The 16729-nt window shown below is 34.9% G+C and overlaps 1 protein-coding gene across 5 annotated transcripts in view; it reads left to right on the top strand.

The window, feature by feature from the left end:
* The window catches only part of Hdx (highly divergent homeobox), a 142007-nt gene that overhangs the window by 31850 nt on the left and 93428 nt on the right, over positions 1–16729 (top strand). For 4 of the 5 annotated variants that reach the window (XR_005498000.2, XR_005498003.2, NM_001395571.1 and 1 more), the window contains exons 2-3: positions 682–828; positions 9979–11088. Coding sequence is in view for 3 of the 5 variants with exons in the window: in NM_001395571.1 (NP_001382500.1) it covers positions 682–828; positions 9979–11088 (1257 nt within the window). In the remaining 2 variants the exon portion in view is untranslated. The remainder of the gene's footprint in view (positions 1–681; positions 829–9978; positions 11089–16729) is intronic. The other variant, NM_001395572.1, reaches the window with a different exon arrangement.

The raw sequence follows: 16729 nt of genomic DNA, 5'->3' as shown, positions 1-16729 counted from the left end.
TATAGTTATTAGTTAAAAGTTCAATTGAGCTGAGCGTGTTTGTGAACTCTTGTAAACCCAACATTTGGTAGAGGCAGGAAGGTAGGAGTTGGAGGCCAGCCTGTACTACATGAGAACCCATCTCAAGAGCAAAATCAAAACAAACAAATATTAAAAAGAGAGATTTTTTAATATATGATAAAATTTCTTTTATCGCAGAATGGGGGGAGAAAAAAAAAGTCCCTTTTGTTTCCGAGCACAGCTTCTGACTGTTAAGACATATGCCAGAGGCTTTTCTTGACAAAGAACAGCGAGTGTCCCTGTTGATAATTGACTGCGGATGGCTAACACCATCTCTGGCTTTACCAGCCATAAATATTTATTTCCGTGAAAACCATTTTTCCCCATGTACTGACACAAACCAGATAAGAGATTGACTCTTTTCTCTTTTCTTTTTCGTTTTCTATGTTTCTGTCTTTAAAATTTGTGCTTTTCCAAGCAAATTAAATGTTTGTATATATTTTTCAGGGGGAAGCTATCTCCCTTTAGAATACAAATTACTGCCCACTACTGAGGGTCAATTTATTTACATAAATTGTGCCGCTTAGAAACACTAAAATTGTATCAGAAACCAAAAGTGTTCGAAATCTACACCTATCAAGTTTTAATTCCAATTTTCAGAGTATCTTCTTTTATTTTTAGATGAATCTACGTTCTGTATTTACTGTAGAGCAACAAAGGATTTTACAGCGTTATTATGAAAATGGAATGACAAATCAAAGTAAAAATTGCTTTCAGCTCATATTACAGTGTGCACAGGAGGCTAAGCTGGACTTCAGTGTAGTCAGGGTAAGTATTGAGGCCTTGCACTTGAATTTATAGCTTTTTATTACAAACGATATTTGCTTACTATAAGAAAAAACAATTCAGGGTATGAAGTACTAACTTTATCACAGCTTCATTTCCCTGATGTAAAAATACTATTTTGATAGAGAAACCCACCTATTTATTTTTATAAATATCTTAAAGACACTAAAACCCTCGCAGTGTGGAGATATCTCTTATATTAATCTTTAATAAATACCAGTAATATTAGTTATGGATTGTTGATCATATTCTTTATTGAAACTCAGTTAATCTGCACAAGACCTCCACCATGATTAGGAAAACAGATTTTCTGAAGCAATTACAATTACCTAGCTTTTTTGTTGTATTTAGAAGTTTTCCTCAGACATTTAGGATTTGAAGTTTCCCTTTTCAGGAAAGTACATTTTGGTTTTACAGATATATTTTCTTTCTAAGTAAAATGTATGGATTTAATGGTTAGTAAGTATGAGACGGGGAATCCCAAAGGAGGAAATTATTGCAACTGTTCTTATTCTGTGTAAAAGAAAAAATCAGATCTGTTCCACATTCCTGAATAGCAATGAGGTAATAGAGAAGAGGCAAGTGATAAATTTAATAGAACTAATGACTGATTTTCTTGGATGCGTTGGTTCTTTCATGCTTATTTAAACATTCTACAAATCGTTTTGGTGTGGAACCCCACTGATTCAAGATTAACAACTTACCTGTCCAGGACATTCACTAGGCTAATTTTGGGAAAAGAGGGCTATATGTTTTTCAAGTTTATTTTGCTGTACAATTGTACCTTCAAAGACACTAGAGAAAAGATATTTAGATCGAGCCATTTCTAAATTATTTCTTAAGAACTTAAGAATTTATTCACTTTCAACTAGTAAATTATGCCATGAATTATGGGGGAAAGTATTCTTATTGTTTAAGATCAACTATCAGATTCACATTTCTTAACCACTGAACCATCTCTCCAGCTCCCAGATTCACACTTCTATAAAAACTACAAATATGTCCTTTTAGTAGCTCTAAATGCACCATTTACATTAAAAATAATAAAGTATTTCAAGTTGATGAGATTGCACTGTATACAAATAAATGTTTTCCAAGTGATATATTCTTGGACTTTACCCCCTTTGTGTCATCATTAATTTGAAGTAAATCACCTTCCCAGACAGTTGAAATGTGGACCACCTTTTATATTTCAAATTTATTACTGAATTCTTCCCCTCATAACTAATACCATTGTATTTGAATATAGAAATTAAATATTTTTACTGCTCATGGAGTGAAAATCTAAAACAATGATAGTAACAGATCTCAATGCTTAGAATGTAGGATTGTGACTATAATATTATATAGATATAAGGACTTGTGTAAAGCAGTTTTCTTCATTCATCATTGGTTTACAAAGTCATTATTTCAAATTATATCCCAACATAATATTCACTCTTCTTCCACTCAGACAAAGGCTCAGCAGAGCAATTTATACATTTTTTTCTTTTCTTTTTTTCGGAGCTGGGGACTGAACCCAGGGCCTTGCAGTTGCTAGGCAAGCGCTCTACCTCTGAGCCAAATCCCCAACCCCCAGTTTATACATTTTTAAATCTACAATTTCCCCATCTTTTGCTCTTTGTGTCCTACTTCAGAGAGATCTGTACTATTTTCAATATAAAGTTACTGATTTTTCTGAAAAATTTAAGTCTATTGTATTAGTACTTACTCTGTACGTAAAATGACTTAAAAGGCTGAATAAAACATCCAAGTAAAAGTAATCACTATGAAGTAAATGGACGAGAGAACACTGAGATGTAAAGGTTAAGTAAATTAGAACACGAAACTATGAAAATGCTGTGACGAAACCCATTCTTTTGTGTGCTAACTTCTCAAAAGTGAAGAAAAAATGTTCTGCCATTAAATCCTGGTAATACTTATAAAATGCCGATAATCTTAATTATATCTGTACTGAAAAAAGAAATTTAAAGGTAGTAAATGTATAAGAGAACTAAAAGAGAATTTTACAACCTCCAAATATTGGCAATTCAAACATTTGCCTTTCCTTTTTCCTATGTATAGTCTGCTTGCTAGATCATCACCTTTTGATTCTCATTATCCCAGCTTGTCTGACATGCTTTTCCTTTTCCTTTTGATGAACGAGGCATTTACAAGGGGTGGACATTTATATCTGATAAGCATTGTTAAATTTTAGATCTTATATCTGAGCAGCTTTGGTAAGGTTTAATTTTTGTAGCCTTCAAACGCATTTCTCTATTTACAACATTTGAGGTACAAGTATTTCTTAAATATATATTTTTGTGCTTTTCTTTGATAGGAAACTTGGAAAATAATTGTACTCTTAGTTTTTTGTTGTTCAGTGATTTCTTATTAAGAGCTAATTAGCATATGTCAATTATACATAATGAATTTCATTACATTGTTTTGATGATTTCCCTTTCTGGGTTAAGAGTGTTGTAGTTTTTTTTAACACTCTATGGCTTATTCAAGTGCACTGCTGAGGTGGGTGTGGTGGTACACACGAAGAACTGCAGCACAGAGGAGGCAAAGGTAGAAGAGTCCTTACAAGTTCAAGATCAACCTGTCCGCATGACACAACCGATGTTAAAAAAGAAGCTGTATAAAATTATTAACGTTGAGGATTTAAGAAAACAGGTATTGCCATACAAAAGCATTAAAAATGAATCCCAAAGTTTTATAAAATACGAAACCTGCAGAAAAATACCCTCCACAAAATAAACAAGTCTTTAAGGGTTTTTTCTTTTCTTTTCTTTTCTTTTCCTTTCTTTTCTTTCTTTTTTTTTTGGATATTCTAAGTGTTTATAAACCAAACAGCTGTAAATTAGATTGTATTAGTAAGATGATTAATTAAAATGTTAATATACAGTAATATAGTCACATTTCTTCTTTTTCCTCCCTCCACATCCTCCCATATAGGTCTGCCCATTCTCATTCATATTCATGGCTTCTTTTTGCATGCATATAATTATGTATATACATATATATTCCTGACTATAACCTCTTCATTTTGTATCATTTTACTTCTATGTATGTTTCTAGAATTCTAGCATTGGACAATCAATTTGTGTGTTCTTCCTTGGGGAAGACCACCTTTCCTGCTTCCAGGTTTAATCAGTTGCCTATAATTCTTTATATATCATACTTTTAAAATAAACACTCAAAAAGTCAGGTGTGGTTGGAGGCACACCTGTAATCCTAGCACTTGGGAGAGAAGTGCAGGTAGGACTCTGGAAATCAAGGTTGCCTTTGGGTATAGAACATGTTGAGGCCATCCTGGCCTGTATGACAGCCTGTCTCAAAAACAAGTGTACAGTGAGAGTTCTTCAGAACTAAAATATGAACCTTACTGCTTAGATGAAATTTTCCCTTCTGAGATTATAATGCTTCCACAAAATTTAACCCAAGTATTTTATTTCAATCAACTGTGAAACATGTTTACTCTCTGTACTAATAATTTTAATTTTAAAACAGCAATTTGAGCAGCAAGGCATAGTGATATACACCTATGACCTTAACAGATGGAATATGGAAACATGGTATTTAGAAATTTGTCCTCATCCTATGCCAAATAATAAATTCAAGGACAGTCTGGTTATATGACACCCTGCCATAAAAGAAATATAAATTACACATCTAAAATAATAAACAATAATAGTCCTATATCTCAGATGCATAAGAGCAATTAATATACTGATTCTTTTAATAATTTGGCTAGGAATATAGCTCAGTTGATAGACTACTTGCCTAGTATGTAAGAAGCCCTGGGCTCTGTCTTCAGTACCACATAAGTTGGGTGATGTGGTAAATCCCTGTAAAAAGGCAAAGGCAGGTGAATCACAACTTTAATATTATCCTTGGCTACATAGGCTTGCCTGTGCTAGAGGTCTTGTATAAAGGAAATTTACAAATTTGTAAATCAACAGAAAAAAACTTTCCAAGATTTAAAAACACAATTGCCTTGAACATGGAGCCAACATGACAAGTGAGATATACGTCTCTCCTCATGGTATTTTCTTTACTAGCCATATACTAGCCTTATAGTAGCTTTAGCCATATAGTGATGTATTAAAAATAAATCTAAACTTTGTTTGCTTTCAACTATTCGTCCAGCTGCCTACTGTATACCCCTTAAATCTTATATCCATTAATGTTCTAAAACTGTAAGAAGGATAATTAAAGAGTCTACTTAGAAACATAACACTTCACAGGGCTGCTATAAAAATCATTTGGGAAACCAGCTGAAAACTTTGACTTGGAAATCTTATTTACATTGGTCAATGGTTTGGCCTTTGAAATGGGCTAATGGTGCTTTTTCTTTATCCTACTAATATGGTTTCACATTTTTAGCCAACAAAGTAATTAATAAGCAGAGCTTCTTGCATAAAACGTTATGAACCGGGGTTGGGGATTTAGCTCAGTGGTAGAGCGCTTGCGTAGGAAGCGCAAGGCCCTGGGTTCGGTCCTCAGCTCCGGAAAAAAAACCTTATGAACCATAAAATTTAGATTCCTTTTTGTTTTGTATTTTTAAATAAAGTTTGTAATCCAATGGACATACGGAACAAAAGTGCACTGAGAAAAACAGTTTCATAAATTAGTAAGTGTTAGGAAGTCAGTGAAAGGTCCAGCTACAGGAAGAGGGAATAGAGTGGCCAGGTCTTTTGTACAGGTACTATGTCACACTTGCATGTTGCAGGAGCAGGACCCATACAGTAATGAGCTGCTCTCACACAAATGACTGACGGTACAAAGTCTGAGTATGAAAACAAGATTTTCTTTGAAAACACATTTTTGGCACAGATTTTAAAAATTGTATGTCACAGAAATTTGATTTAAGTCAGCATTATATATATAATATTATATATATATATAATATATAATTATATATTATAGTGTATATTTGTATGTATACACATCCCAACTTCTGCACAACCGACTAAGAAAGAAAATCCTTCTGTTCACTTTTACTCATTCTTAAAGCACTGTTAGAATTTCACAATGGGAGTTATTGAATAGCTAGCTACAAGTATCACTCCTAACAGTTCATCTCTCATATATGAAGAAGCAAGACATGATCACTGTTTTGCACACCCAAGAATACTAGCAAATGTGATCTTAGACTAGTTTGGTCATCTTTTTCCTTCTCCATTATCTTCTGTGTCTCCTTTCCTCTCCCCAAAGACCATCTTTTCCTCTTTAACATAGTTACCATCATCTTTATCCTCATTTCCTTTTCTCTTTAATATACGAATCTTTATTTCTTCTTCTAAATCTGAGCCCGTTTCATCGTTGTCCTTTTATTCTTCCTCCTTCGTCTTAATCATTAGAATTCTCCTTTTCTAGTCTGTTCATTTTTAATCCTCTTGATAAAAGTCCCTCTGAGTGTATGGTCTGCTGTAGCAGTTCAAAAATAACTTTATAATCTCCAGGTTCCACAAGTCAAGGGAGAGCTACTATACTGTGGTCCTGAATTATGTTACTACTCAAATTGAGGCAGGATAGTTCTAGACGCTTCTCTTCAAGGACTTCCAAACTTCCAGAAATCATGTTGCTACTAAGTTCTAATTTTCCAAGTATAACCTGGAAATTTGTTATTGTAGCTATTTAAAAATCATTTGCTACTTCAGTTTTCCCATTGACACAAAGGAATTATCAAGTCTATTCTACCTCTTCTAGACTTCCTTCTTGAGCCACTGTTCCGTTTCTGCCAGTCTGCTAGTATTCTCTTCTGTCCCACTTACTTTTCTGCCTTTCACACTACCAAGGATCCTAAATCATTTTAATGGATTGGAAATGAATAAAAAGAAATGCAAATGTAAATGCCAGTAAATGGGTTTGTGGGAAAAAGAAAAAAACTATTAACTGGAGTCCAGGGAGTGGGAACTCTTTAACAACTACCTCTATTTTCTTGTCCACACACACATATACACACCTTTAGTGGTTGCTCAGAGACTGAGTCTGTGTCCTCCCACCACCTCCTTTTCAATAAGCATTGAATAGTGTGTTATTATCCGGGAGCCCCATCATCAGGCAATCTATTACTACTGGTTCCACTTCTAATTTTTTAATTTGTGGGATAGTATAGTACTGTATTTATTCAAAATACATGTAAAATTAGAGAACGTGGGCTACAAGTTAGTAATCACTGTGTTAATGAGCAATACCGATTGATCTTGTGACATCTATGTTGACAGTGTTCCAGACAAATAAGGTTTCTGGGTTACTGGGTATCTGAATTTCAGATACACATGGTATTTTATTGTATTTTACTTTGATGTGCATATAATATATCAAACTAACATGCTATTATTTATAATATACAGCTATATATGTAAACAATAAAATTACAAAAAGTAAGACATATGGTTCAGAGATGTCCTCTAGGTATGATAAATAATTCCTGGATTCAAATTTTACCAATTTACTGTGCTTTTCCTTAATATTTTTTAAGTTTGGTGATATATATTTTGTAATGTAAGAACACATCATTCTTATGCAGTTTTAAATTGAAAATATGAAAACATATTTTAGATATTCATGTTTATGAAATTCACCTTTTGGGAAATTATGTTTACCCAAAAAATATTTCAGACGCTGCTTGTAGATCCTGCTTGTCCTGTTGAAGAAAGTCAGTATGAGTTTACAATTCCCACTATGCCATATGAAGCAAAGGGGAACATTATAGTTTCTGGAACCCTTTCTTTATTGAAAATATCATGAAAGTAAGATTGATGATGGATAACTAGTTCAGGAAGTTCTAGTCACTTTATGTGGAGTAATTGAAGAAGAATACATTTGAGATCAAGAAGAATTCACCTGGAATCATTGCTACTTGCTGACAAGATATTTTTCCCAAAGCTATTATTTTTGGACTTCAGTTTCTTCACTTACATGATTTAAAAAGTAGCGCCTAGTAAAATAGCTATAATATATACAGAATAGTCATTGCAGAATCTAGTGCAGACAGTATTACAGCAACATTAATATTGCGTCTATACATTGTATAAACACTGAACATTAGGTAATTTATAAGGTTTTCTAAAGCACATCATTAAAAATTTGCAAATCTAAACCTTACATCACTTGTGTGTGAGACTAGTTTATTTAAGAATTTCATTTACTCATTTATTTTGTTTAATTCTTTAGAGATTAGAGTGTTTTAGTAGTTTATCATATGGTATACACTTTTGAATATAAAGTTGCATAATCACATTTGGACTGCAATGTTTTTATTGTGTATTTTAAGAAGAAACATGATTCAGGGAAATTACACTAAGGTAATTATTATAAATTACTTATATAGAAGAATGTATTTTATAATTAAGTCCTAAATGCCAACCTATTATATTACTTTTATCCATAACTTTTTTATGTTTATAAAGGTAATACATATTCATTGTGTGAAACTTTTTAAGTAGAGAAAAGTGCAAAACAGGTAAATGACTACCATAAATTAACAACAAAGCAAAACAAAGGCATTGTATAATCAAGTTACTGTCTTTAGAGAAAATTGCTCTTACAAATCAGTTTTAAAAAGGTAAATATCCATATATATATATATAAGTATATATATATATATATATAATATAATGCATGATATGGACTATCAAAATAATATACTAACCACAAAAGTCCAATCAAGATATTTATCTTTTATTAGTTCTCAGATTAGTAAAAACTACAGGAGATTCAAACTGGAGGTTTGAGATAAATAAAAGTTTGGAATGTTGGAAGGCACTTAGAAAATACATATTTTTGGCTATTTCCTTTCTAGTATTGCATGAGAAGGACTACCAACATGAAAATGTATGCAAAATAAGGTATATATCAATAATGAATGCTTTAGAAAATAATATAAATAGTAGTATGAAATAAACTATGTTTATATATATACAATAGAAGTCATTAAGCCTGACAATTATATGTGCATGTTTGGTCAATAATCCAGTGAGCATTTTCTACTGAATTAAAGAGCTACCCTTTAGTGTACATTTATTTTTTGATATTATAAGTGTGTAGTAAATATAAGTTACAAACCTTATCTATATCTGTGCCTACATGTCAATAGTTCTTAGCCTATAGTAAATGTGTATACTAATGGATTTCAGCATGGCCTTTTTATCTATGTCTATGTTTTATTTTATCCTCACCTCTTGTTACTCTCCCCTGTTCACCTCCCATTCCTGATCCCCTTGCTCTTTCCACTTTTCTTTCTGCGTGTCCCTCTAACACACTCTCTCTCTCTCTCTCTCTCTCTCTCTCTCTCTCTCTCTCTCTCTCTCTCTTATGTTTTTTGATGACTATAAGTTTCATTGGGGCTGTTTTCAGGGTGCTAGGTAAAGAATCACTTACAGGAGCATGGGCCATTACTAGAAGCTATATCACTAAAGAAAAAAATGTGTTTTCCTTATCCTAGAAGCTATTAATTGCCTGTAGATCCGCAGGTATGGGAAGTCCTCCCCATGGCTGTTACTATCTGCTTATAGATTGGGGAATACGGGGTGTGCTTAAGTCGGCTAAGTGGATATCCAACTACTTTGATCAGATATGAGTCCTGTCATACAGGAAGGACTCTACTACTGGAAGTCAAAGTCCTGTGGCTGGGGAAGCTACTGCTGTTATTTTGCAAAATGGATACTATGTCTTCATCAAATTGCTGTCTAAATGACAATGTTTATACTCAGATTAGTGTTCCCATCATTTTTGGTTAGAGAAGCTCCTGTTTGCTGTGAGCAGGGGTAAATGTAGAGACTTAGAGCTGGTCAAACTATAATTGTATTTTAAGATATATTCCTAGACTATTATATAATGGGTCAAACGATAAAAACAATTTCAGATTTCTTAAACCTTTTTGCAATTCTCAGTTCATAGTAATTGGACGGATCTTATGGCAGAGAGTAGTAATGTGTTCTTACTAATGCTCTCAGGCTGCTAGTCTTTAATCATGTTTGGGCTTATACTTTGCTTACTTTGTTTTTTATTGGATCTTCTCCTTTTGCCTGTGCGTAGGCTTTGTTTCTACGATAAGAATACAATTTATCATTTAGAAGTGGTTTTCTCTATGCTTGTTGTTAACTTTTTTCATATTGCCTTTTTTTTTTTTCCTTTCAGACGTGGGTTGGCAATAAGCGAAGAAAAATGAGTAGTAAAAGCTGTGAGTCAGGAACAGCAGGAACTGTGTCTGGTACCTCATTGGCAGCTCCGGACATTACAGTCAGAAATGTGGTTAATATTGCCCGCCCTTCCAGCCAGCAATCTTCTTGGACTTCTGCCAATAATGATGTCATTGTAACTGGCATATACAGTCCGGCAGGCTCATCAAGTAAGCAAGGCACTACAAAGCATACAAATACACAAATTACAGAAGCACAGAAAATTCCTATTCAGAAGGCAGCCAGTAAAAATGACACTGAATTTCAATTGCACATTCCTGTTCAAAGACAAGTAGCACACTGTAAAAATGCTTCTGTGCTCCTAGGGGAAAAGACAATTATTTTGTCAAGACAGACAAGTGTACTAAATGCTGGAAACTCAGTGTACAATCACACAAAGAAAAGCTACGCAAGTTCTCCGGTGCAAGCTTCTGAAATGACAGTACCTCAAAAGCCATCTGTGTGCCAGAGACCTTGCAAAATTGAACCAGTTGGGATCCAAAGGTCATATAAACCTGAACATGCAGCTCTGGCATCACATAACTTATGTGGGCAAAAGCCAACCAGTAGAGACCCTTGCTGTAGAACACAAAACTTGGAAATTCGTGAAGTGTTTTCATTGGCCGTCAGTGATTACCCTCAGAGAATTCTGGGAGGAAATACCACACAGAAGCCAGGCTCAGCAGAAGGAACTTGTTTGTCCATTGCAATGGAGACTGGAGATGCAGAGGATGAATATGCCAGAGAGGAAGAGCTAGCATCAATGGGAGCACAGATAACAAGCTACTCAAGGTTTTATGAAAGTGGCAGTTCCCTTCGAGCTGAGAACCAAAGTACAACTTTGCCTGGACCAGGAAGAAACCTGTCAAATTCACAAATGGTGAATATTAGAGATGTGTCAGACAATGTACTGTATCAAACTAGAGACTACCATTTGACACCACGGACCTCATTGCATACAGCATCAAGTACTATGTACAGCAATACTAATCCATCACGGAGTAATTTTTCTCCACATTTTGTATCAACAAACCAACTGAGGTTATCACAAAACCAAAACAATTACCAGGTAAGGTATAAATTTATTTTATAAAGATTTTTATAGGTGTGCTTGTATTAAAAATGATAGTTGTGTACAGTTATATTACAGCCTAGGTCACAACTTATATTTTGAAGTAATTTGAGGCTTTTATTTGAAAATGTTGGATTGTGGCCAACACCTTGAAGAATGGTGTGCTTTATCAAGTTTTAAAATGACAAGGACTTCTAAAAAATAAAAGGAATACAGACATTTAATAAAATCTGTCTGACATAAAAATTATTCAAGATATCGTACTTTATAGGAAGCATAGAAGTTTCCACATCTAAAATAAGATTATATTGGTTATGTACCCAATTGCCTTCCTTGGATACATGGGTAGGCAAATGAATCAGTACTCTAGATATTAATGGCTGGGAACTTAGAGCTTTCATGGTTTAGCCAACTCCTTTAGTAGACACCTGATTAACATGCTAAATTGCGCTTTAATCAAATAATCTTTTTGCATAGTGCTTATTGGGAAAAGATATACCTAGAGTAAGACTTTTAAGAAACATTAGACTCGGAACCAAACTATGTATTTCTTTACTGTTTTACATAATCAATTGTTTGGGTATGTTTCAAATAATCTCGTTTTTAAAAGATTTATTACACATCTATATATTTATATCTATCTATCTATCTATATCAATAACTATATATATATATATATATATATATATATATATATATGAGAGAGAGAGAGAGAGAGAGAGAGAGAGAGAGAGAGAGAGAGAGAGAGGGAGGATGGGGGAAGGAGAGAGGGGAGGGAGGGAGAGCTAAGGGAGAGAGCGCGCACTGTTGCTGTCTTCAGATAAACCAGAAGAGGGCATCAGATCCCATTACAGATGGTTGTGAGCCACCATGTGGTTATTGGCAATTGAACTCAGGACTTCTGGTAGAGCAGTTAGTGCTCTTAACCCTGAGCCATCTCTCCAGCCTCCTCAAATAATCTCTCTAACTGCGAACTATAAGTCTACCTCTGAACCTTCCTTAAGGTCTTCTCCTTAAAAGGAAGAAACCAACAACAAAAACAAATATGGATTTTGAGAATTTGAATAATAAGATGTAGATATTTGCTATGTTTCCCTGCTACTGGCTAGACATCCATACCTGTTGGACCACAACACTGAAGGAAAGATGCTTCCAGGGTGTTCAGAGTTTAACACATCGTTTCCTCCCAGTTCTTTGTACACTTTCATGATTCAAAATGGAAAGCAATGTCTGACTACAGTGGTATATATCAGTAGTCACTAAAAGCTCCTGGTCATCCTAATTTACATAACAAATTCTAGGCCAGCCTGGGCTACATAGTGAGTCCCTGTCTCAAAACAAAAATAATAAAGACAGTAAGGATAGGGGAAAGAAAATTTAAAAACAATGATGTAGTACTCAAAGTACCCTTTCTAACACCTGTAGTTACTTCTTATTAATATCTGAGAATCTTATTATCTGATTAGTAGTAACTTCTTATTGAAAGTCAATTTCTCTATTTATTCTTTACCCCCCTCCCCCAAAAAATAAAGGCATGCAGGTTCCATTGGAATATTTTGTTAGATTTCCTTTTTATTTATTCTCTGACTAGACGCTAGTGTCCGGTTTCTTCGCATATACTAAGGCTTTTACTTTTTCATTGATAATTTGGGAAGAGAAAAAAAATTACCAAGTTTAGTAATTTGGCTACCTGCAGACATTCACTGGTCAGCTGAGCATGCATTTTCAGGTCTTTTAGTCCTTTCCTGGGTTTTCACCGCACCCTTATGTATATTTACCAGTCCCTCTGTTTTAAAGGCTGGGTTAAAATATTTTAACTTGTCTGAGTCTCATTCTTGTCTATTTTTTCTTTTAAAAAGTATTCAATCTTTTTTTAGTTCAGATTTTATTCCCCTCCCACTCCACCCTTTGACTGTTCCTCATCCCATACTCCCCCCTCCCCACCAGACCTCTAAACTCCCTGGGGCCTCCAGTCTCTTGAGGGTTAGGTTCATCCTCTCTGACTGAACTCAGACCCAGCAGTCCTCTGCTGTATATGTGTTGGGGGCCTCATATCACCCACTTGGTGTATGGTGCCTGGTTGGTGGTTCAGTGTCTCAGAGATCTCAAGGATCCAGGTTAGTTGAGACTGCTGCTCTTCCTATAGGGGTCGCCCTCCTCCGCAACTTCTTCCAAGTTTTCCCTAATTCAACCACAGGGATCAGCAGCTTCTGTTCATTGGTTGGGTTTAAACTCTTTCAGCTGCTTGTTGGGGCTCTCAGAGGACAGCCATGCTAGACTCCTGGCTGTAAGCACAGCATCACTAGTAGTGTCAGGTCTTGGAGTCTCCCCTTGAGCTGGATCTCAATTTGGGCCTGTCACTGGACCTCCTTTAGCTCAGCCTCTTCTCCATTTTTGTCTCTGCAGTTCTTTCAGACAGGAACAATTATGGGTCAGAGATTTTGACTGTGGGATAGCAACCCCATTCCTCACTTGATGCCCTGTCTTTCTGCTGGAGGTGGGCTCTAAAAGTTTCCACGCCTGACTTTAGGGCATTTCATCTAGGACACCCCCCACCCCCCGTTGAGTCCTGAGAGTCTCTCACCTTCCAGGTCTCTGGTGCTTTCTAGAGGGTCCCCCCACCTCCTACCGTTTGAGGTTGCCTGTGTCCATTCTTTCTGAAGAGACAGTAGTTATGCGTTCTTTCCTCAGTCACTAGTGTCTTTCTCCTCATCTGCACTTCAGCACCCTCCTTCAGAGTTTTACATCCTTCCAACCTGAGTGCTCATGTGTCCTAGTTTTGTAAATCTGAACTTCCAATTCATAGACAAAGAGACCTTCAGATATCTGCAGACACATTACAGTAATCAAAAATTCCATCAAATTAAGTTTGTGTCTTGTTCACAGAAGAGACTAGGGATTGGGCCAAAACTGCTTTCATGTCATGTCACACTAAAAAACAGTTCTAGAAATGGTCAATAAAAATACCATACATTTTACAACCACTTTCACCGTGGCATTTTCTTAGTTGCTGTAGGTTTTGAAAGGTTTTCAGAGCTGCCACAATGCTGGTTTAGTCCTTCGCTACTTGTTTTTCATGTTGTTTTGACATAGGGACCCAATATAATGCTGTCTTGGAACTGCCTATATAAGCTTGCCTCGGTTTTGTAATCCTCCTGCCTCAAATTCAAAGTTCTAGTTATGTGCTCTGACCTCCAACCCGTCAGTTGTTTATTTAATATTGTCTTAGAAGAACAAATTTCTGGAGCTTCCTAGCTCTTATTTTGCTATCTTCCATCTGCCATTTATTTTCAAATTATAGTTACTACAGTAGAGCACATAAGTTTAGTGCAACAAGCGGCCATGGTGCTTAAAACAAAACATAGTAAAACGACAACCCCATATTTTGCTTCACTGAAGAGTTGTATGCAAAGTAGAGATACGGTAAAAACACTAGTGCAGTCCTTCAAAAGATGGTAGTTTACTAACAAAAAAATGAATGTTCCATTGCTTCCTGGAGCTCTGATGTGTGGCCATGTTATAAAATTACTGCATTTCATTTATAAAATGGTATTGAAAACTTAGTGCTATCATTTGACAGGTATAGTTTCTGAAATTAGTAATGAGCATTTATATTTTCTCGAATGTCTTTTTACATGAGCCAAATTAGATAATAAAGTATTCTGGAGGTTTTAGTTTCAGATTTTTAATTGTATACTGCCACATGCCTTTGAATCAGAAAAAAATTTGTCCCAATAAAGTTTATATTATTTTACTTATAATGTTGCAATATTTTACAGTCAGTATTTCAAGAATTGGGAATATAATGAGTTTTTTATGTTATATCTGAGGACCTTTTCTGATTTCATTTACCCATCATAGAATTCCAAGTTCTTGTTATTTATTTTCATAAAATTTAACCACTAAAATTAGGTAGGAATAAATCCAACATAGCATCTTGGTTGTGAATTGCAAGAATTTTGGTAGGCTCATAAATGTTCCTAAGCATCATTCTATTATCTCTTAATGGAGAAAGGATTTCTATATTTAAAGCATGTTGTTGCTTATTTAAAGATGATATATTAAAAAAATAATTTGTAAAGCCAATCTACTTCTCAGAGCCCTGATAGAGATTGGATAGGGGGAAGAGCAGAAAAAAAATTGATAATGTGCATTGCAATATTGTTTCTTTGTTTCCAAGCAACTCACACTCAAAACGACAAATACCTAATGTTCTTTCTCATTAGTGTTTCCTAGCCTCTAACTGTTAAATATGTGTATAGAGGCGGGCACAAGTGTTGGATGAACTAGGAAGTTACAAAGGACCTCATGAGTCTGGAAAAAGTGGGTCTTTAAGGAAGGGAGTGAGGAGATAATAGAATAAAATGAAGGGTAGAATACTGGAGTGAAAGCCTATACTAAGACAAGGGGAAAGGGGATGAGGAAGGAGTGGGCCGGCTAGCAATCAAGAAAAATGAAATATGTCTAAAATGCCTCATGGAACCTGTTAATCTTTTACTTTGTGAGGTGATTTAAAACATATGTAAAATATTTTTAAAAGTAAAACCTTTTCAAGCAGAAGAAATTTCCTCTCCTGTCCCCATGTTCTTACTCTATAAATGACTCTTTTGCATATTGCCATGCTTAGCTCTTTGTAGAGTTTCAGAAACTCATAACAAGTGAACAGTGAAGGCTATAATTAATTCAATTTATTTAGAAAGTATTTATTGACTTCCTATCACATGCCCAGCAATAGTCTCATGTTATACACCTCATAACCTAAAAATAAATAAATAAATAAAAACCAGGGAACTCTGGCATTTAAGCATTATGATTGGCAGGCATTGGTGCTCATCTAATACCAGAACAATTGAGGGAAAGCTAAAACATTGATTTATGAATTTCTCATGTTGACAGTTATTGCCTAATTGTTTCAGTTAATCAAATCAGATTTAATGAAAATCTAATTAATAAAAATTCAATTTTCCTAACTCAGGTAAAATAAAACATATTTCAGTTTGTAGCTTCAGTGGTTTGAAATTTTAAAAAGAGGATATCTATCATGTGTATTGAATTCTTTATAGATGTCATGGTTAGCTACCTATTGCTGTGATAAAGATCATGACACAGAGCACCTTGGGGAAGAGAGATGTTATTTGGCTTACACTTCTGTATCATAGTCTATCACTAAGGAAAGTCAGGACAGGAGCTCCAGCCATAACCTAGATGCAGAAACTGAAGCATTGATCATGAAGGATACTGCTTACTGGCTTGCTTCTCTTGGCTTGTTCAGTTTGCTTTCTTAATACTCTAGAACTATCTGCTCCATTGTTGGCATTACCCACAATGGGTTACACTCTCCTACACCAAAAATTAGTCAAGAAAATGTCCTACCCGCTTGCCTACACACAAACCATATGGAGGCATTTTCTCATTTGAGGTTCTCTTTTCTCAGATGAGTCTAGCTTCTGTCAAGTTGACAAAATTAACACAATTGACCCTTTGTCAACTTGACACAAAAACACATCACTATTAAACCATGAGATTTTCTTTCTTGTTTGTCTCCCAAATGTCATGTTACTATTAATATTACAATATAAAACATAGACTAACTTTTAAAGTTCCATAGTTTTGAAAAACTTCAACAATTTAAAAGCCA

The sequence above is a fragment of the Rattus norvegicus genome, chromosome X, assembly GCF_036323735.1.
Source record: "Rattus norvegicus strain BN/NHsdMcwi chromosome X, GRCr8, whole genome shotgun sequence".
Taxonomy (NCBI): domain Eukaryota; kingdom Metazoa; phylum Chordata; class Mammalia; order Rodentia; family Muridae; genus Rattus; species Rattus norvegicus.
Note: the sequence above shows the minus strand (reverse complement) of the source record. Positions and strands in the feature narration are given on the sequence as shown.